A 23,889-nucleotide genomic window follows, 5' to 3' on the forward strand; every position below is an offset into this window, starting at 1 on the left:
CTTTCCTACCCCTCCTAAAGTAGTGTTCTGTCACCTATCCACCCTACACAACATGCTAGTCCATCCCTATGCCACTCCCAACCACTTGACACAGGGATTATATCCGTGTAGCAGACAAAGCTGCAAAACCTGCCCAATCCATCCACCCTGCACCACCACCTCCTCCAGTCCTGTCACAGGCATTTCCTACCCCATCAGAAGCCAGGCAACCTGTGAAAGCAGCCATTACTCTGCTGCAAACGCAGGACAATCCTTTATGTCAGTATGACTACCAAGCAATAGTTGCAGATGAGTCATCTTGAAAACACATCATCCAGTCCCATAATCATCCTGGCCTCATTATTTGGTAACCCACTGCCCCTGCACATTTCAACTAACATGCCCCAGGGGGCTCAGAATTCTTCCATGAGTTCGTGCATGGTGCTCACAGGGCCCAAAGTTATTGCAGACCATTCTTCCTTCCTGGGCTGCATTTCCTTCCCCGTGTCCTTTCACTGCCTTCTCTCCTTCCCCGCTGCCACCTCCTCCCCCTTCCTCGATTATCTTATTTACGTCGACCTGGCTATCCATCTGGTTTCCTGTATTCCTTGCAGTTTTGTTTCCCTCGCTTTTTCTCTTTCATCCTTTTTGGCGTTATTGGTCCCTCTTTGTGGTTTGACCCCACTTCTAAATTTTCTTATATGAATGTGTAGTGTCTGTTCTTTTGAAGCAACAGACACCACACAGATCTCACAGCTGTGAACACTATATGTAATTGGAAGGGGACATTAAGTGGAATCGGCGGCATCGAGCAAAAATGTGTACTGGATCGGTATTTGAGCCCGGGATCTCCTGCTTACTAGGGAGGTGCGATAACCATTGCGGCATCCAGGACACAGCATTATCGCAACTGCGTGAACTACTTTGGTACGTCTCACGGCCAATCCACACTCCCGCCAAGTGGTACCTATCTGCAGTCCCTGTCAATTATACTCCCGTCGCTACTCAGTTTCCCACAGGAGGTCAGATGTATTTCGTGCATTCACACTGAAGAAAGTGGATCCATTGCCCATCCAGACTTACGTGAATGTGTTGTGTTTGTTCCTTCAAAAGCACACACACCACGTAGCTACTGCAACTGTGAACACTATTTGTAAATGGAAGGGTGGTCACTGCTGTCAGCTACACAGGGACATTAAGATGATTCCACTTAATGTCCCACTGCAGCTGACTCCAGTTATCCTCCTTCCATTTACATCTAAATTTTCTGTTTGTAGTGTGAGCCATTTGGGAAAGAACTCCCTCCTTAGTGTCTATGGCATGGATTCCTCTGCCCGCTTCCCTCCTCTCTTCCCTCCCTGCCGTAGCCCCCCTCCACTTCGATCACCAGCACGTCTAGCCAGCGCGTGTGGTGGGACTGTTATGTACCCATCTGACTGACCCCCTTGACAACACAGGACACACTTCTGATGTCTGAGCTGTTGCCTCCTCATATGTGCCTAGGAGTGGTTGCTTGTTATTCTGGAGAATCAGAACTCACTGCTATGGCCACCATACCAGATGCTTCTTGTTATGGCTGGGTGGCGTCCATGGGGAGAGCCCCTGATCGAAGTGAGTGGTATCGAGGTGAATACTTTGCACAAGAGGCATATCGAGCTCCAAAAACCTGGCTGTTCTCCTATGGCCGTCTCTTAAAGTGGTAATGTATCATTGAATGCTGCTTCTTATAATTCTGCCACCTTCCCTTCCCTGGCCACACCCTGGGAGGAGGTCCAGGCTCGCCGGCTTGGACTGAAACACCTTCCCTGCTACTGGGTCTGCACTAGGATGGACAGGGACACATTCACCCCCACAAATCCGCTATTTTTTGTGGAAAATGCAGTTGGGTTCCCTGTCGATCAGAGGTTCTTCTTCCACCCAATCTGCAGTTATTCTTGCTTGTAATCATTTTGGCAATGTCCCGCTGTCTGTTACACATCACCAGTCTCTGAATATGGTCCAGGGAGTCATTTTCCATAGGGGCCTCATCCTTCAAACTGATGAGGAACTGCAGGCTAATCTGGAACAATGGTGTGTTCATTTTGTTTAACATGTGCAGAATGCTCGTAAAAATGCCCACACCAATATCGCCGCCTTTATTCTGGCTTTTTGGGGAGATACCCTCTCAAGAGGTCAAGGTTATGTGAGATTGGTGTGACGTGAGCCTGTATGACCTGCCACCCACGAGTTGCTTTTGGTTCTTGGGTTTCAGGCACATGCCTTCCCAATGTACAGCAGACCCTCTATGTGGTGGCTGTGGCCACCCACTTCATGGGGGGAGCCCCTGTGTTCTGCTACCCGTGTCCGTAAATTGTCATGACCATCACACTTCATGCTCACTAGATTGCCCAGCTTACAAGAAAGAAAGGAAGATACAAGACTATAAGGTCCTGGATCGACGATGTGTTGATGTCTTCAACTTTTGCCTCTGTTATATCCTTTCGCCCTCTTATGTCTCTCTTATCAGAGTCCTGCCCCCTCTGCTTGGCCCCTCCCCTGTGGTTCTCACGCTCTGCCTTCTGGGTGCCACTCCACCTCCTCGGTCATAGAAGTGCCTCCCTTCTTCAGCACCCAAGAGTGACGGGTGTCCCTCCCGTGACCCCTCCTATCAGCATCAGCTACCACAACTCGGCTACAGGACATACAGTCTGTGTGCCCCAAGGTTGCCTCCTCTTTCTCTGTTCTGGATCTTTCAAATCATGCTCTCCCTCTGTGCTCTGCCCTCCTTAACCTATGAAAGAGAAGAAGAGAAAACACAAATACAAGGACAAGGCCCCCTCCTACAAGGTCTCCTGTAGGTGTCATCTCCCCCGCTCACAACCTGAGTCTGACATCTAATTTATGTGACATGACTGGCTCCAGCCCATTCAACTCCCATTTCGATACCCGCTCAGTGAGGAACTGTAACGAATACTACCTTCGCCTCCCAGAGTTGCAATCCCGTATTGCCTCTCACTCGTCAGCTTGTGTTGTTCTTGAGGAATCTCATTTTACTAATGCTCACTCACTGTCCCTTACTGAGTTCTGTGCTTTCTGTCAGAACCAGGTTGACCCATTGACGGCTTCTGAGGGTGTCTGCATGTTGGTCTGTATGGATATTGTTAGTACATGGGTCTCATTCATACCACATTGGAAGCGGTTGCCGTTTGGGTCCACTTGGACTCTGCCATCACAGTTTGCAATCTCTATCTCACTCCCTGCCAGGCCACCTATATCTGCTGCCCTAAATGCTCTCCGGCAACTCACCCCTCCCTTCCTCCTCCTTGGGATTTTAGTGCCTATCACCCTTTGTGGGGCAGTGCTTCTTCATCTAGTCAGGGGTTCCTCCTCGACCAGTTTCTTGCAGACCATGACCTGTGTCATCTTCATGATGGTTCCCCTACTCTTTTTAGTGCTGCATGTGGCACCTCTGCCACTGATTTCCTCTCTTCCCCTCTCCTCCTTCGTTCCTGGTCGCCACATGATGACCTCTGTGTAGTGACCATTTCCCGTTGGTTCTCTCATTCCCTCCCCACCTCCTGATGACCAGGTTTCCCTGCTGAGATTTCTGTCATTGTCCTCTGTATACCTCCCGTGTCGTGTTTCCACCTTCTTTGTCAGGTTGTCGTCCGTGATGTGTCAGATGAGAAAGTCTGTGCTGCGGGCATTGCTGTTCCCACTTGATGGGCACCAGTCACCATTGGCCAGTTCCATGGCAGAGCATGGCTATTGCCACCACTGTTTGCAATTGTTGTAGCACCTTGCAACATCTGAAGCGGCACCTGTCCTCCGTATTACCTTTGCGCCAAAGCCCGTTACTTACACAACCTGAGCAAACTGGTGTTTTGGGAATGCTCTCTGTACCCTCTGTGTTCTTCTGGCTCTTCATCGTGGGTGTGGGCTACACACCGCACCCTTCAAGGTACACACATACACACATAAGTACACATAACAATATCCAAATTGAAGGAAAATTGCAATATATGAAAGAAAATTACATTTTATAAAATATGGGGCAACTTGTACAGTACATGACATGAACACTTTCTTACCTCTGTCACAACCAAATTAACTCAATGTAGAAAGACATAGCATTTTGTTTATAATATTTAAACATTTTGTCAAAAACCAATATTGTCAATAATGCACAAAATGCTGGTGCTGCAATCTGCATTCAAGTTGATTCAGAACTACACGTGATGAGACCTTTCAATGCTTAGATAATATTTTTTTGTATTAGGACCCCTTTTCTTCCACCAACTTTGAGGACTCTTTGCTCAGAGAATAAGTACGGCATATTGCTGTGGGGATATCAACTTCACACAGAATATGAGAGAAAGAAACATCACAAATATCATTATCAGGCCAATAGGAGGACGGTGATGCATGAACCTTACTGTAACTTATCCTTCACAAATAACCTTCTCAACAATTCCCAAATACCAAGAAGAGTCTCATGCACATGCAGTATAGCAGTTGGGCTGCACAGTGCATTCTGGCCTTAGTGGCAGAAGTGCATCTGAGAAATCATCCACAATACTAAAATCTGTATCACAGCTCAGCCTTTTTGCTCCAATCTTGGTTGGTGATATTGGTACAATGTGATGCATAGATCGTGTTCCAGCAATTGTTTTTGCACTTGGGAAGTGCTGAGAAAGATGTCGTCTTGCTTGTACCATTTCATTTTTTGAAACAAAGAGAACTGAAATGCCTTGCAGGCTCTCGTGACAGAATTCAAATACCTGTGAAGCTGTAAGTATTTGATCTTCATAAACTCTTTGCAAACTTGTTTTTGTGACAAGTCTTTCAACACTGCCACCAGTACAATCACAGGGAGATTTGCCATGGCGGGTAGCAAAAAATGACCCGCTGCACTTTACATTGAAGTTGTGTTCGTGGTAGCAGATATTTCTGAAATTCTTACAATTTTTATATTGTGTAGTACAGCCATCAGTGAAATATTCAACATACACAAGATGAATTTCAGGAAATTCACACTTAAAAAAATTCTATACAGTTTCTGAGGCTGGTAAACCAAGGCAACATCATGTTCTAGGTCATCAGAAACAATACAAATACTTCTTGCATGCAACTGTTTGTCCTTTTTGTAATATACGTGGACAGTGTGAAGAGTGCAGCTGCCATTGATCCAATGGTACCCCTGTACTTCATCTTTAACAACAAAATTGAGAGTTTCACTGAAATCCATTAAAGTTAACACTGATCCTTCTTCATTTTCATATAATCAGACTGTGATTGAGAAATAAGAGTGTGGAGTAATTTTTCAATTTTCTTAGTTTGTCGCAGGATTCTGATAGAGAAGTGATGTGAACAGTTAGTCATTCTATGAGTTGATACCCATTGACTGTACTGAACCATCTCATCAGGAGCATAGTCTTCTATTTCATTTTCTAGGTGAGTTTGAAGCAATGAACTGGTGGGGCATTTTTCACACAGATGAAGCATAAAGACTCTGTTATTTATATCACATGTTATTATTTTAATTAGATCTTGGTATGTTTCCTAATAGAAATGGAATTTAGAAGCAATTTAACATTTTGGTGGTAAATGCACACACATACGGTATGTGTTCCTGATGATCCTGCAAGCATACATTGTTTTGGTCGAAGAGAAGCAAATTTTGAGAATCATACTTTGCTTTCAGGATAGTTTTTTTTAAATAGAGAGAATGCAGCAAATTTTCTTATGTAGAGAGAATCTGTGCAGGTACTTGTCTTTGTGTTTAAAACACACACACACACACACACACACACACACACACACACACACACACACACACACACACACACACGAAACACTTAAATCACAGTATGAATGACCATTGCTTCGCCATAATAAAAGCTCTTATTCTTCACTAGTCAGTTCATTCACACAAGTCAGGGCATTATCACATATATCTTGCAGATACTGTCCAAGAAAAGACTGCCTACTTGTACTTTCCATAATGCTTCAGTCATAATACCAATATTTGTCGTAAATAATTCAAAAGGTGATTGGTGTAACCTAAAAAGTAATTAATTAATGAAAAATCATTGTATCCCATTGTTTCATTACAAAAGTATTTCACATTATTATTGTAACATTAGGGGACTTACTTTTGTTTTGGAATGAATAGTTAAAAACTGCAACAATCAAATTTTTAACCAATAATTGTCTCTGTGTACAGCTCGGTACAAGAGCTCAGAACTGCATGCTCAGTGGACACGTGACGCAAAATCAAAGGAACTGGATGATGCAATACTTATAGTGGCAGTAAAACGGTGTTCTCAGATATGATTTGTTCCCAGGGAAATCCAGTGTAGCCAACTCCAGCAATTTAGTGGTGACATTGTAGTCATCAATTAGCAACTTAAGTATTTCTTTTACAGTAATGTTGTTTTTTACACTTCGCATTATTTCTACAAACTGATTCGTTTTGCATGACATAATGGAATATGTAGTGTGTTCATGGTGTTTGTAAATTTTTCAAAAGTATCTGTGAGGAGGCAATACCTTAAAAAAAAAAAACTATAATGTCCATGCATGGATTTTGTTTAAAAGAAATTATTTACAATTTTTTCTGAGATGTAGATGATGGATATGTACTACAGGAAACATGACTATAAAAATATAAACATTCCTCCTTAACCCTTTAACTGCTCTGGACATGTTAATGCGTGTGCCTTTGTACCTGTCCGTGTGTGCTCTGAACGTGTATACACGCGCCACCAGTCCTTCTATCTGGTACTGTGAACGTGTCTACGCGTAGACGTGTTCAGAGTACCAAGTAGGAGGACTGGTGGCGCGCATAAACGCGTCCAGAGCAGTTAAAGGCTTAACTAAAAAAAAATATCAAGTTTCCTCTGCAAAAACTGTACAAACTATTGCATTTTTAAATTATAAAGGAGCTCGTTTATGAAAGCCTGAATTCCTGAATCTATACAACTTCTTTTTGTGATAAGTGAAAAAGTAATTTACCTACAACATTTACATTTTGAAAATGTGAATATATCTAGGTAAACTTCTGCTACCCAAAATTTCAAGGATTTGCTTGACAATGGGTGTCATTTCCTAAAATTTCTGGACGATTTGATGGGGAATGACCCCTATGCAATATTGGGACATGCGTTACCATGAAGTAATAGCACACTTTGTCACACACCATTAGACAACAGTGGTTTTTGACGGACATGCTGCTTCATAAATATTCTTCATTCTCCGATGTGATGTCTACCGGTATGTGTTAAGTGGTAAGTGTTTTTCCGTTGCTAAGAAAAGAAAACCACCACGTTGATCCTGTTTGGACGCATTGGGTAATAATGTCGCCATTGTTTACCTTTCTGCATTTACTGCACGAATGTCAGAAAGACACGAATGCCACACTAATACCTTGCCAACAAATTGGTACTTATATGTCCGCATCAGACTCACCACACACAATTCAACAAAAACTGACATTTGGATTACACAGAATGGGCATATGATTAGTGAGTCTGGACAATTTAAATCTGTAGGTATTCAGATAGATGGTAAGTTGTCATGGAAAGCCCATGGGTAGGATTTTGTTCAAAAATTGAATGCTACTGCTGTTTAAGTTCAACCATTAAAGATGTTTTAGAACCTGTGACTGTTTATTCAATGTAAACACACAGAACTGGAGCCAATAACTGTTTTGCAATAGTTATTTATTCATTCCATGCACCAGTTTTCAAGCCTTTTCAGGCTCATCTTCAGATGGTTTTCAGAAGTTGCATAGCTATTTCAAGCATAATGCTGGGTGCTGGTCTGCAACAGTATGGGCCGCTTTTGTTGTTAGTATCCATCTGTTTGCTTCCATTGTGATGACCAGTTGGTACCACAACACTCACTTTCCCACAATATGTATGCACATGCTAGATGCTGGCAAGGTTTCATTATCACAGTGTATATGCGCAATATTGTGTAAAACTGAGTGATGTGGGATGAACTGGCCATCACAATGGAAGCAGTCAAATAGATACTAACAACAAAAGCTGCCCATACTGTTGCAAACTAGTGCCCAGCATTATGCTTGAAATGGTTATGCGACTTCTGGAAAACCATCTGAAGATGAGCCTCAAAAGTTTTGGAAACCAGTTCATGGAATGAATAAATAAATATTTCAAAAAAGTGACTGGTTGCAGTTTTATGTATTTACTTTTAATGCTGCTCTATTCTCCATTAGAACAGTATTTGAAGTAAGTGATAGCCCAACATGAAAATTAGTCTACGTTGCTTATTTCCATTCACTTGTATTGTAGAGTATTTTTGGCTTAGAAAAGAGAGTTCAATCAATATGTTGTGTAAGTTTGAGAATCTCTTGTCGACCCTGTTCAGGAGCCTTGAAACTTTGACATTGGCATCTCAATATATACACTCATCATAAAAAGTTAAGCATATTTGCAAATTACCTACCAATAATCACTATGAGCATTACTTTTGTGTTTATGTAGAAAGGTGGTTGTGTAAATGTTGTGAACTCATTTGTCGTTGCCACTTTCCCTCATGGGCGTTCCTTTTATGTGTATGTAGGAAGGTGGTTGTGTACATAATGTGAACTCATTTGTCGTTGCCACTTTGCCTCATCAGGAGCAGTGCAATCACGGCTTGTAAACAAATACAGTACACCAGAGCTATGAATGCACAGTTGTCCGTGAGCCTCTAAATGCAGCAGAATGCCTCAGCACAGGCTCTCCATGGCAGACTGTATCAAAATTGTCACATAGATGGGATTAAACACAAGACAAGTTGACATTGTGAATATTGTTCATGTTAATCAAAGTGTTGTCTCCAGACTGTGGAAAAGTTCCAGGAAATGGATTCAATAGTGGATCGACATCGCGAAGACCGTCCACGCAAAACTGCAGCAGCCCAGGACCGGTATGTTATGATATCTGCACAGAGACACCCTATAAGGAGAGTGACTACTCTGTGCCATGAGCTTCAAGAAGCCACGGGGGTTACCGCAAGGACCCAATCTGTGCACAACAGACTTTATGATAGGGGTTCATACAGCTGAAGACCTCTCGAGACTCTAGCACCCCGTCCACATCACAGGGGTGCTTGCGTAAGAGGGGCTAGAGCACGTGAACCTTGGACACGACTCCAATGGACCAAAATGCTGTTAACAGGTGAATTGCAAATAGGCTTGCATCCTGACAACAACTCTATTCGCATATGGAGGCAAAAAGGGGAATATAGACATCTCTAAATGGCTGTGGAATGTCACCAACAATCCGGTGGCTCAATTTTATTATGGCCAGGTATCGTGTAGGGCCACCGCACACCACTCATTCCAATTGAAGGCAACATGACTACTGCAGTGTATGAAAACAACATTCTACAACCCATAGTCAGTTGTTTTGCAGAGACTTCACGGTGTGTGTTGGTATCTGACAGGATGTGAGATCTGAGGAATGGATTGGTTAGCATGCTCCCCTGATATAACTGCATAGAGCATACATGGAGCGTGCTCAAAAGAGCGATTTCTAGTCGTCAGTATCCTCCATTAATGACTGAAGCTCTCAGGAATGCTGCCATTGAGGAGTGGGACAAACGTCCCAAGAGGCCTGCAATGATTTGGTACTGAGCGCGCCCTGTCCCATTCAAGAGTGCCTGAGGGTTCGTTGAGGACCTACGCATTACTGAACAGTGTGCTATACAAATCATTTAATGTTTTTTGATGTTGGAGGTCATTGCAACTTTTTTCCCAAATGTTCCTTTTTCATTTCATAATTGGTTCCAAGACAATGTATAGCTTTCATTTGCATAATACTCCGTGACATCAAAAAATACAGTATAAGATATCTATCTTATTTTGAGATGCGAGAACCAATTATGTGCTTAACTTTTTTTAATGGGTGTAATTTTCTTTAGTGTCGTTTGTTGTTAACAATATGAGCGTATTCCGAGAATTAGCAACTAGTAGGCAGAAATCGATTCTGCATTTGTATTGCGCCTTGACTCTTGTACAGAAAGGCATGCAGTATTCTGCTGCATTCATTTTCAGTAAGCTGCCACAAGAATTGAAAAATCGTAGCAGTAATCTTTGCACTTTCAAGTCTAAACTGAAGACTTTCCTCGTGGCTCACTCTTTTCAATTTTTCAGGGAGTTCCTGGAAAACAATTAAGTTAATTCTGTATTATATTGTTGATTATGCTAGTATATACTCGCAGCTTGTCATCTGCATGGGATTTGTGTGTATTTTATTTTTTGTGTTATTACTTTTCTGAAGTCAATTTCATATACCGACTTCATTTCATGACCATGGAGATTTGCTACTTAAAATGGTCCTATGCAGTACATGTAAAATACATTATAAAAAAATAAATAAATAAATAAAACAAAGAATATGAGCTCAATACCAGGGATGAATTTCAGGCTGAACCGAAAGAAACTTTTGGTGACAATCAACAGAATGTTACAACAACAGAAGAATTCATCAAGTGGTACAAGCACATCAAGGAAAAGCAATAGAAAGGAAGAGGGTTGATTCCTGAAAGTAGTCCCTGTGGAAGTTAGAGAAGACCACCATGATCTCACTACTCTCATATACCAGATTGTAAGAGAAGAGAGACAGCATTTTGTGGCAGCGAGAACTGTCAGACCAAGTACACTCAAGAATTGGTGACCAGTAATGTAGACCCCATACATCAGGAGGTAATAGAAAATGTTGAAGGAGAAGTGTATTGTTCTTTGACACTAATCTCCACCACCTGTGGGATGTGCCATGAAAAATGGACTTGGACTTATGTTGCTGTTGTCAGATGATAATCCAGCATCCAACTAACACAGGTACAACCAACTAATCCACCATGTAAAATGCCCTGCAGAAGAACAGACATTTGAGGGTGGAGGACAACAAACAGTTTGTTTTCACTGTTGGTGGCGTGGATACTTTGTACGCTACTGCAGCGGAAGAAGACTATTAGATGACTATTGTGCCACAAGACATCAGCAATCACAACAGTGCTATTCGTACCAGTCAACTGCAAACGATTACAGTCGATCTGTGGACCGAAGCTAATCACTGTATCCACAATGGGTCACTTCCCAACACGCCATAGGCATTTCCTGTCACTGTACGGAGGTATCGGCCACTCGGCTAACCACGGAAAGGCTGCCACAGATGAAAATCGTCTGCGGACAACAGTTATTGAGATGTCAGGAAAACTCACTGACATCATTCACGGCCGACTGTGTCAGGTGCTAGTGAACTCTGGGGCTTCTTTTTCTGTTATGTCAGATGCTTATTGCTAGCTAAAGAGTACTGCATTCTGTGATATGAAAATAATTGTCTGGAAGTCACAAAAAGGAAATATGTGTAGCTGACAGGAACACGTATTGCAGGAATAACTATCGATAACAGAACACAGCCTTTAAAATTTGTCATTTAAACAGAACAAAGTCACGATATTATTTTCAGGGGAAACTTGCTGCAGGCATCACAGTGTGGAAGATCAGAGCTCCAGACTGATAAAGCTACTTCAACAACCACAGATAACAAAGATTGCTTCCGGGCATTTGTTCGCCACCAAAGTCGTCGTTACCCCTTCCTCGACGTCTCGAGACATCTCCCAAAAGAAATCTACAAACCGGTAGTGACAATAAGCATTCTAGATGGGCGAGGAGTGTCACGAGCAGCCACAACTCGTCCCTAAAGGTACGTGCTCAGAGATAGCCGAACCAGTCCAGGAGGGTCAGCTTAGTGACACCGGTGAAGAAACGTGCTCTACTACCACTACAGACGACACAGGGAAGGAAGCTAGTATCGAACTGCCGATAGGACCTGACGTCACCGAGGGACAGTGTCAGTTGTGGTCCTTCTGCATCAGTTTTCGGACGCTTACAAATCCTGAGTGAAGAGCAGCCAGGGAAGCAGCCTACGGTAAAACACCGTATCGACACTAAGGATAATTCACTGATTGGCCAGCACTCGTATAAAGTTTCTCTGGTAGAATGACGGATGGTCCCGGAGGAAGTGGAGATGATGCTGCGAGGTAACATCATTGAATGTTTAGTGTGTCCTCGGTCCTCTTCGATGGTGTTCTCCGACGGTCCTTGTGAAGAGCAAAGATGGCACATGGCATTTCTGTGTCAGATCTCGGGTACTGAACAATATCACAAAGGAAGATGTCTGTCCGTTGCGGTGTGTCGATGACACCCTGGACTTCTTCGACGGAGCAAAGTATTTCTCAGTTACGGACATGCTGACAGAACATTAGAAAATCGAGGCTGACCGGGAAAATCCTGCACGCCTTCCACACGCGAATGGCCTTGCAGTACACTTTAGTAACAGGTTGGCAGGTACGGTCTCGGTGTACGTCGACACGGAACAGAGAGAGTGGGATCGGTACTGCCTGTAGTGACATTCGCACACGACTGAGCGAAGCAAGAAACTGAAAGCTTCTCACTTTTCTTTTTGTTCTGTGGTTGCGAGGCCAAAAAGACTGTGGATACCCTATTCCTGTTTCGGCTGGACGATACTCGGGATGACTAAATGAAACGCATTACAAAGATCGAAGGAGCAAAGCAGCTGGCTCGAATATGAACCCTGTATGCCCAGATTAAATACCGAATGCACTCTTAACGCCGAGCACTGACCGGTGAAGTACAGCCGAGGGGAGTCGGTACGGAGTTTTATACCTGTGCGGATAGTGAGACTATTGAAAATGTTACTGTAGTCCTAGTTTGGGTCTCGTCGTATCCTTAATCGTGTATCGCATAATAACGTACGACATTGAGGACTGTAACCCTTTGTCATGAAGATGAAAGCACGAGTTCTCTGTGTGAAGCCCTGGTACAGTCCAGAGACACACATTGATGGTGGGAGGTTCGAGAAAACTAAAGACCGACTCGAGGATCCTGGAGCTTTGAAGGGAGGCGCTACTTTCGATGCTCGTACTAGTGAAGAGGATATAATGACGTGACCACAACGTGAGAATCCACCAGCACTGCCATACGGAGGACCGTTGACGAGATCTAGATCTAGGGTGCTGTAGTCTGCTCCAGCGAGAACTAATGATGAAGCGAGCTGTGGCACGTGAAGTGTAGTGGTGTGGTGTAGTGGTTAGCATCGTCAGCGGGTGTGCTGTTGGTCAAGAGTTCAGATCCGACCACCAGCAGTTATTTGTAATTTAGTGTTTATCAGTTCTGGGAGGTTCTAGAAATATCTTATGTTTGTAATGTTTTAATAATCTGGAGTATTAAATGTCTGTATAAATAGCTGTAGTCCCTATGCAGGAGGTCAGTTCTGGTCTGGGTACTTTGGTGTCAATAATAAACATGCTTTGAGTTCTAAGTGTCGTGTTTTTGTTTTGATGTGACAATATTTCTCACAGACAGCAGCAGTGATCCACTAAAATTCCAAACTAATGGTGATGGTATGCTGTCTTATATTTAATGAGGTAGGAGTCGCATTCTGTTATCACAGTACATTTACTTGCTTATGAGATGTACAGTTGGCACCATAGCATTGTTTAAAATGAAATGCAGCATCCATGCAGACGGGGGAAAGTTGTGGATGTATTTTTTAATGTTCTATGACTGGGTGTCATTGACAGAAAAACTGGTTTTTCTGGAAACAGCTGCCGGTCATGTTGCAGGAAAATTGTTGGTTCCTGTTTTGAATGCTGACACTAATGACTGAGTTTGCATATTCTTCCAGTATTTTCATTCAATGATTCTTTAGGCAGTAGGTGAAACAGTGAAGGGTTGGCATTGTGTGGTCACCTAGGGCTGATGTCTTATCAGTTTTTTTTTTTCCTGAGATAAAGAACAGTGTGCAGTAGTACAAACATCAGGTATTAATCTATAAAATTTCTAAACTATGAGCAGTTATATAGGTTTATGACCAAGGAATAATGGATAAAATGATAATGTCCTAATTTCTTCTCATGTATATGACAGAGAGGTGTATGATGCCTTTTGTTAATACATTTGTGCTTAATAGATTTACTGATAGTGGCTGTGTTGGAGAGACAGCATGATTGTAATCAAAACAAATGGAATAATTAGGTATAATGTGATAAGGATGTTGTGAGATCTTCTATTGGTTGTTGGAGTGACAGTTAAGTGCCCTATTACAAGAACAGACAATTTTGCCAGAAAATGCTTCAAAAAGTAATAGAGAGAGAGAATCCTAATTAATAACTGATTTTTAAGTAGACCAAAATAATAATATTTAAATCAATTGAACAAAAAGTGTGAGAATACCTTGAATGCACCACATTTCCTGTATTGCTATTTTCAAGTTCAATTCATTGTGACATAACCTTCATCCACTTTCATGTTTCATTTAAAACTTTTGTCATATTTTTCTGTCAGTTTTCTTCCTAACTTCTTTTGTGTGTTTCATTTTTATCTACTAATTCACTTTGCTGTGGTTCTTATTTCTTTACTGAAATAAATATTAAAAATGTTGAATACTTTAATATGTCATTTGGCAGTTTCATGTGGTCTGTGCATTTCAGGCAAACGATGATAAAGTGTTGGTTATACCAGCACAGACACCTGTTCCGGTCAAAGTCACAAAGGGACTTCCATTGACACTCTCAGGAGAGAGTATAGAAGTTCAGGATGTTGAAGCTAGAGATGATGATGATGATGATGATGATGATGATGATGATGATGATACAGGGAGCTGTAGTTTTGGGAAATGTAAGTAAAAGTTTGTACACATTCCGTCCAATAATTTTAGTAGATTTTTTGTAAAAATTTAGCAGACAATTTAATTTTAATTTATAAAAGTGATAACTTGCATGAGAATATTCCTTAGTGCACCTATAGGCAGTGCCGAACCCCCCCCCCCCCCCCCCTCCATTCAAACACACACACACACACACACACACACACACACACACACACACACACGCGCACACGCACGCATAGTCGAAGTAATGAAAAAACCCTCTGTTTTAAAATATGAAACTGTGGGTACTAGCAGAGATCGCCCATGAATTTCAACTACCTTAGTTCTATGAGGAGGACACTTGATTCCAAGATGATTGTGTTGCAATTCAAAGAGTGGCATTCTTAAAGAATGGTTTAATCAATATGTGAATAATTTGTTACTCTGCTAAGTTCAACAGGCACCATATTTCAACATCATTGAACACCTTTTGTGACGGGGCCCTCACACACTTAATATGTATGCGCAGTAATATTGTGCCAATATATTGCAGGAAAGTGCAAGGCCAAGGACAGCACAATACAATTGCGCAATATTCATGCCTTTGTAGTGAACATGTTGATGCGCAAAAATGTGGAACTCATATGTATTGTTGCTTGCCTTGCAAAACACAAGCAGAAATTATGCAGAATAGATGAAATTAGCCTGAAAATCTTCCAGTACATGTTTCAATGAGCCACTGGCTCATTCACTGTGTCGCAGCTTCATAAACAACAAAAACTAATTAAAAATTAAACAAGGAAATTGTAAATTATTGTGTACACATGCTGTGTTTTCTGTGTGTCCTCTACTGTAACAACTGTTGCAAAAAAAAAAATTATTTACTGATTACTAATTGAAAGCTTACGTGATCTGATGTCTGTGGAGTGCAAGGAAGAAAAACATTTATGCTGACAGGACAGCTGCCCTGATCCTATTTGCCAATTCTGAAAACTGCTATAAGTAAAATAAACTTTTCTGCTGACTATCATGACACATGGGCTTCAGTTCCCTCTGCCATTTTGGACAATGAGGAATATGGCATCTGAGAAATGAAGTTTGTGACTGTTTACAAAGTACTGCATGATGCTTTAATATACATACTCCAGCACACGCCCTGATCTTTTGTCATCTATTTTTTTCATTTCTCTTCAGAAATTCATTCAGTGTGAATTGAATTTCTCTTGATCTCAGTAGGAACTGCTGTTTATTGCACATCACTGCCCTTACATGGTACAATTTACATTGCCATATAGTGAATGTGTGTCAGAATTGTTTAAAGCTCTCTAGTCTCCTTCAATATATTGTACAGACTGTCAATACTGCTCATAGAGGGTCAGTATTATTGCAAAATAAATATTGAGCATGGGAGGGCTTCTCAAGTTTTTGAGCAGATAATTCAGTACGTGCTTCCTCCTCAGTTAAAGGTTGTGAAATCCCCCTGTGGGCCCGGGGTTTAGAATAGGCCCGAGGTATTCCTGCCTGTCGTACGAAGTGATTGAAAGGAGTTTCACACGTTTCGGCCTTTATGTGATGGTCCTCTGTAGGGTTTGATCTCCATTCTTCGGATTTTCCCGAAGAGCGAGCCAATTGGGGAAGGGTGCCTTATAAGGTGGATCGTGTCCATCGTGCATTGAGATCTTTAGCCTTCTTTCTTGTTGCTGCATTGCAGTCCTGTCCATTCTCCATCTCTTGGGCGAGCACACCTTCCTGGGTTCATTTTCGACCATGCACTACGCAGTGTCAATTTCTACGTCAATGATGACCATGGACTTCTTTGCACCTGATATCCAGCTCGGTAGCCAGTCCGTTGTGGTGGGGCTGCCACATACCCTGTTGGTTGTAGCCCCCCGACCACACAGGGATCGCTCTGCTGATGCCTGCGCCATTATCTCCCTATGTATGCCAAGGGGTAGATGCCCATCCTCTGGGGTATCGGGACTCCCGGCAATGGCCATCCTGCCAGGTGGCCTTTGCTACGGCTGGGTTGCGCCTGTGGGAAGCGCCCTTGGTCAGAGTGGGTGGCATCAGGGCGGATGGCACATGATGAAGCGTAGTCCATCATCTGTTACTGGTGGTGAAACACCAGCAGTCTCTAAGCGATCATGAGCTCAATTCAACGCACAGTAGTATGACCCCAAATTATTCCCCTCCCTGGCCACACCATGGGAAGAATGTCGTGCTAAGGATGGCAGCGGATCTTATTCGCGCCAGTACCTTAGATGTTCGAGAGCTGATGGGGAATCTTTCATGACAATGAAGCCTCAGTTTTTTGTTGAGCATTTAGAGGACAAGTTTGGGAAGGTGGAGGGCTTGTCCAAAATGAGATCTTGGGTCAGTCTTGATCAAAACAGCATCTTCTGCCCAGTCACGGGAGTTACTTGCTTGTGACAAGCTGAGGGATATTTCTGTAACCATCACTTACATGGTCCAGGGTATCATATTTCACAGAGACCTTCTTTTGCAGTCCGATGATGAGCTGCGCACCAATTTAGAGCGGTGAGGTGCACATTTCGTGTGGCATGTCGACCGGAGTCCGAAGGATAATCAGGTTGCCACCGGTGCCTTCATCTTGGCCTTTGAGGGTGATACATTGCCCGAGAAGGTCAAGGTGATGGTCGACCGGTGTGATGTAAAGCCCTATATCCCTCCCCTGATGCGGTGCTTTAAGTGCTGGAAGTTCGGCCATATGTTTTCCCGCTGTACTTCTAGCGTCACATGCCGAGATTGCGGACGCCCATCACTTCCCAATACTCCATGTGCCCTGCCTCCCATCTGTGTCAGCTGTGGAGAGCACCATTCGCCTTGCTCGCCTGACTGCAGGATTCTCCAGAAAGAAAGGAAAATCGTGGAGTACAAGACGCTGGACAGATTGACCTACACTGAAGCTAAGAGAAAATTTGAATGCCTGCATCCGGTGTGTATGACATAGTCTTAAGCCGCTGCTACAGCAGTGGTGAAGGCTGGAATTTGCATGCCAATACCACAATTGGACATTCACTGAGTGACGATAAATGGCCTTTCCAGATTAATTGGTCAGGTGACCGTTGGTGTGTATGGCATGAAACATCTGAAAGCAAGGGGTATCAGGCTGGAGGTGGGAATGGGGGTGTGGGACATTCCAGCAGAAATGCGATCTATTGGCTGGAGCCCGCTGACATCACGGTGAGGCAGCACAGCATAGCATAGCACAGCAGTCTGATTATTCAGTAGATGTACTGCACCACACTTGCTTTGGGGTGTTATTCATTCATTTTACTTTCAATTTGGTTCAATACATAGTTGAACAAATTAAATAAAGTGGCATGACAGATGTATTACACATTAGGAAATGATAATTAAGATGAAACATAACTCACTCGTTTGGTGTAGAAACAGATGGTAGTGTAGACTGTTCCACATTTCTGTTGCCGTTTATCAGATGAAGGTGAAATCCATAGCAGCTTCCTCCTTGTGCATATCTCTTTATAGTTTCCAATTTTGCTTATTGATTCAGAGACCTAATCCTTAAATGAATGTTCTTGTTCCTACATAAAGAGCAATAACTGTGTGGAAACTGTTTCAAAATAGAGCACAGAGACTTTACAACATTTTTTTGTTTGCGCACCCCGTTTCCATTAAAATCAACAAATTCTCCTTCAAACTGCAACATGTTGTTTTTCCGTGCTCGTATTGGAGAGTAATGATCATCGTGAGATGTAATTGATAGCCAGTCTGCAACAGTCTTCTAATTCACTTTTTGCTACTAGAATACCTAACAATTTATCATTGTTTTGGTACTTAAATGCAGTATAACTTGCAATGTATTTCACTGCATCTGGAAGAACATCCAGAATTGCTGCACAACCACACAGTTTTACCTCATCCATACAAATTATAAAAGTGGGTGTGCGTATATATGTATGCATGTATGGGGCATTCAGAAGCCAAGCTGACTGACTCCATCAAATGAAAATGTTCAATACAAACAATTAGTTATTGAGTTATTTTTAAAAAAAAGCTCTAAAATTTTTCAGCATATTTAGAATAAACTGATGTTAAGGTTACGTTTTCAGCACTTTATAAATATATAAAAAAATTCAATGGCTATCTCTCCCATAAGAAAAACTGCTTTGTATGGAGTGAGTCACATTGCCGACTGAAAGGTGTTGACAAAATATTGTGAGTGGTTTGAATACAGGCAATTTTATGAAACAAATAAACACAAGCAGGACCATTTTACGTGAAAAAATCACAAGTATCAATGTAACTTGATGTACAAGTAGAAAATGCGGTCCCCCCCCCCCCCCCCCCCCCCCCCCCCCCCCCCCCCACACACACACACACACACACACACACACACACACACACACACCATGGAGATCAGTCTTCATGTACTATAAAGAAGACCATGTGGAACATCAGCTAGACTTTCTAAAGGTCAGTTTCAGTTTTTTGCATTTAATTCTTCAGTAATTGGTGTGTTCCCAGAGAAGGAAGTATCACTTGCATTACCTGGAAATTTAAGGAGACACGCCTCATTTCTCTCTTCAAATACAAAATATTTGTAATCCTCATACCGTAGGAGAAAATTTTTCCAAGCAATCTTCATTTAGTCTGGAAGTTAATATGTAGCTGACCTTCATACTTTTTAGACTTTCAAAAAGTCCAAAGAGAGATGTTATTGACGTAATGAAACCTTTTTCGAAAGGCAACAAACTGTCTCTATCACCACCTTGCACTCGGGAACAAATGTCTAGGAATCTCTTTAGAGTATTCTCCTGAATTGTGACATTCATTCCACATCCCCGTTGCAGAGGTGAACATTCATCTTTTGGAACTCTTAGAGCTCGAGAAATCAAAGACACCAATAACGAATTCATTCTGCTTTGCACGTCCTCTTAGATTTAAGTGTGCTTCAGTAATGTGGTGCGTTATCATTAGGTCACTTTTTTATGTTTAAAAACTTATTTTAAGATAATTTTTTAGCTATAATTAATTGGAGTGTTATTTATGCTCTTGCTTCTTACCTCTTTGCTTACATCCTGGCTTTGTGTAGTTTATTCTCCATGTCAGTTTATGCTGGGGATTGCAGCTTCCTTCTGGAAAGTAACCCTAGAAGTTTGTTTCTTGAATCTCATTCATAATCTTCAGGCCAAAAATGAATTGAACGTGCATGTACAGTTACCACATTCACTTTGGCTGCATGTTTGTGTCGAACTGTTGCTCATCTTTGGGAAATGCGTGATAAATAATGTTTGTTATCTTTTGAGCAATATTAATGCATTGTGCCACAGCCCAATTTCAGTGACCCTTGCTCACAATTGACACAAAACTAGTTATTTTCTTTACACGCACAGCCACAACAATTCTCAAAGCGACATCAAGGCATACAGAGGCATCGAAGAACTTCTTGCTCACCAGGAGCCAGAATGGTTTACCTCCTTATTCTGTTGTCCGTGGGAGGAGGGAACATTATGGTCTGGGGAATGTTTTCATGGCATTCTCTTGATGATCTTATCATTGTGGAAGAGAGAGTGCAGCAATGAAAGTATGCATCTATTCTTGGGGATCATGTTCGCCTTTACTTGCAATTTGTTTTTCCTAGGCACGTTCACATGTACCAGCAGGACAAGGAGCATGTCGCACAGCTCACTTTACACATGTGTAGTTTGAAGAGGGCCAGGATGAGTTGACTGTGCTCTCCTGGCCACCAAACTCCCCAGATTTAAACCCGATCAAGAATCTCTGGGACAACCTCGATCAGGCTGTTTGTGCCATGGATCCTCGACCCTGAAACCTAGCCTAGCTGGCCACAGCACTGGAGCTGGCATGGCTCCACATCCCTGTTGGCACCTTCCAGAACCTTATTGACACTTTCCCTGCATGTCCTGCAGTGGTCCGACACTGTGTGTGTGTGTGTGTGTGTGTGTGTGTGTGTGTGTGTGTGTGTGTGTGTGTGTGTGTGTGTGTGTGTGTGTTCTTGCAATAATTATATCAGTTATCAGCATCACTCAGTTCAGTTTGTGTATATATTGTTTTTTTTGCAATTTGTTTAAACATTATGTTGAAGTCGGAGAATATGTTTTTAATGAAGCAAGCAGTAGCTTTAAATGTCCTATACAGTAAATGCAATAAATTGTTTCAGCTGACGCTTGATGATGTGTCCGCTTCCAGCAGTTTAACTGCTGAAATAAATGTAAACAGGTATGTAAATTTCATATTTTTGATTGTGAAGAGGGAGGTGGTTGTTGTTATTTTAATGTATGAATAGTCAGCAAAAAAATGTATGCCTACCACATATTTGACCAGTTGACTGACCCGCATTTTTTCTTTTTTATTTATTTTTTTAAATTTTTATTATTTGCTGATGTTCAAGGTTTAAAATTTTAATTTTATGGTATGTGTTGCAACTTTGCTTTGCTACTCTGTTGCCTTTGATATTCATTCACTTTTCTCCCTTTTAGTATTGGAAGTTAGCATGCAAGCATAACTGATACTGCAACATAGAAGAAATCTTCCTTTCGACGAGGTCCTCCGGCATCAGATGGACAAGAATTCTCAAGGAAACTGGTTAAAAACCATAATTTAGGAAAACAAAATTTAACAATGTTGATATTGCCTGTGATATTAAAATAAAATGTTTTCATATACTTATTTTGCCTTCAGCCATCCTTTCCCCTTTCTCTCCTTACTGTTAACAGTAGTAATTAGAGACTGGTTTATATGCATTTGGATGTTGCTTATGCATTGGCATATTTGGCTCCTTCTCACTGGTTACTGCGTATTTTGACTAAAAACTAGTGACGATGCGTATTTTCACCTATGTTTACAATATTTTAAAAATTTAGATAGGCAGTCTCTAGCTCGATCTAGTTTTGATATCTTACAGATTGACCGCAACCTAGAACTGCATGCAATCACTAACCGAGAGGCCACTGCATAGTGAAATCTTTACATAAGAGGAACAGGAACAGGCACACACTCAATGCTCCTGCACTGGCTAATCCAGGTTAATCCCCTCCACTGTCATACCGTACGCGTTGGTAACAGTTGAATTAAACTAATCAAGCTTTCAGTCGCATGTCCGTGGTTTCACTTTAGCTTTCCATTTACACACAGTGGAACGTGTTTACAACATGTTGTGTGCCATGTTGCCTGAAAAAAGAAACGTCATTTCGTGGATAGCTGACCATCCTGAAACATTTACATATGACGAAATTGCTTTATACTGTCGAGTTTGTGAGAGAAACGTTCCGTGCAAAAAAAAAAAGTTTCAAATAGACCAGCATGTCAAGACAAGTCGTCATATCACAGGAATGCAGAAGAAAGGACCAGCAAGTTGCAGTACCAGGGATTTGTCCAAAGGAAAACAAAAAGTTGGTTGAACATGGATGTGTGTGAAGCATTCACTGCAAGCAACATTCCTCTTCACAAACATACAAACCCTATCCTCAAAGGCTTCCTGCACAAATAATGCTTAAATCATAATATATACCAGATGAATCAACACTGCATAAAAATTACATACCGACAATTTACGTAAATGTTCTGGAAGAAATACACTATGAACTCGAGGACAGCATTATCTGGATTTCAGTTGATGAAACTACAGACACTTGTGGCCTTTACATTGCAAACTTAATTGTTGGTGCTTTAAAAGAAGAGCCTTCTTCTACCTATTTAGCGGCCTGCAAAGAACTTGAAAAAGTAGATCATCCTATGATTGCCAGATTTGTGAATGAGGGTATTAGAAAAATATTTCCAGAATCTTCTGCAGATGAAAGGGTGTTTGTGTTTATTTCAGATGCTGCTCCCTATATGATCAAAGCAGGAAAAGCCCTCAGAGTGTTTTATCCCAATTTGATTCATGGGACGTGCTTTGCTCATTGAGTGCATCACCTTGCTGAAGAAGTACGTTCCACATTTGTGAATGTCAATAAACTGATTTCATCCTCAAAGGCTCCTGCTTGCATCAAGACATACAAAGAAAAAAAACACCAAACGTGCCTTGACCTCCCGAACCAGTGGTAACTCGTTGGGGTATGTGGGTTGAAGCTGTGTTTTTTTAAATGAACATTTTGAGGCCATTAGAGGGATAGTAAACAATTTCGATAGTGCAGAGACGTTGGCAGTTTGCCAGTGCAAGGAAGCTTTTAATGATTCCTGTATTAAAAAAGACATTGCTGTGATTAGTTCTCATTTTTCCCATATACCTACAAGTATTAAAAAGCTTGAAACTCAAGGTTTGGCATTGAATGAATCTATTCAGTTAATGAATAAAATTATTCTAGTGAACTCCTCATTGCCGGAGGTATTCCCAAGAAAAGTTCGAAAACATTTTAAACAATAATCCAGGCTTTGAACCCTTGTGCCAATTTGATAGTTTTATTAATGCAACAGGTGAACTTTTACCAGAAACAATAAGTGCCAACATATTGTAACTGTGGGCATGTATAGTGTCAGTATAAGTGGGTATAATTTAGCATCTTACACTTGTAGATATAGGATGGATGAAGGAGTTTCAATTTTCATAAAACAAGGGTTAAATGCAAAACTGTAGAAGTAAGCAAATTTTGTGTTGATCTGCACTTTGAGTTTTGTGCATCTGAACTTCAGCTAGATAATGTAGTATTGATATTAGCAACAGTCTACAGGTCCCCATTAGGAGACTGGGAGCTATTCGTGAAAAAGTCTGTCGGACAAAAAGTAGTAGTTATTAATCTGTGGTGATTTCAATGTAAACTTTCCAAGTAATTCTGATAGGGAAAGTGAACTATAAGTGTTATTAACAACAAATAACTTAGAATCAGTGATCAGTTTCCCTACATGTATAGCGCAGGACAGTAGCTCGCTAATAGATAATGTATTTGTACAGAAAGAGGATGTATAACACACGCTTTCTCTGTGGTATATGGATTGTTAGACCATGATGCACAACTGATTAACTTACAGAACCTAACAGGGTGTAGAGTCCAGAAACCATTAAGTAAAAGTGTGAGCTCGCTCAACCCGGTATCTATAGAGCACTTCAGAGAAAGCTTAAGAAATGTTAATTGGGGAGATGTATATAATGAGCCAAATGCTAATGATAAATGCAACACATTTCTTGATAAATTTATATCCCTTTTTGAACATTGATTCCCAAAGAAAATTACTGAATGTAACACCACACGCTTTTCAAAGAAACCTTGGATTACTACAGGTATTAAAGTGTCTTCATAAA

At 41.6% G+C, this 23,889-nt stretch overlaps 1 protein-coding gene across 1 annotated transcript in view; it reads left to right on the forward strand.

Annotated features, from left to right (window-relative positions):
• The window catches only part of LOC124555485 (heat shock 70 kDa protein 14-like), a 150,195-nt gene extending 128,875 nt beyond the window's left edge, over positions 1-21,320 (forward strand). Inside the window, exons 8-10 of the mRNA XM_047129408.1 lie at positions 14,488-14,674; positions 20,812-20,870; positions 21,131-21,320. Coding sequence (XP_046985364.1) covers positions 14,488-14,674; positions 20,812-20,822 — 198 coding nt within the window. The 3' untranslated portion in view covers positions 20,823-20,870; positions 21,131-21,320. The remainder of the gene's footprint in view (positions 1-14,487; positions 14,675-20,811; positions 20,871-21,130) is intronic.
• Positions 21,321-23,889: the final 2,569 nt, after the last annotated feature.

Source organism: Schistocerca americana, chromosome X, assembly GCF_021461395.2.
Source record: "Schistocerca americana isolate TAMUIC-IGC-003095 chromosome X, iqSchAmer2.1, whole genome shotgun sequence".
Classification (NCBI taxonomy): domain Eukaryota; kingdom Metazoa; phylum Arthropoda; class Insecta; order Orthoptera; family Acrididae; genus Schistocerca; species Schistocerca americana.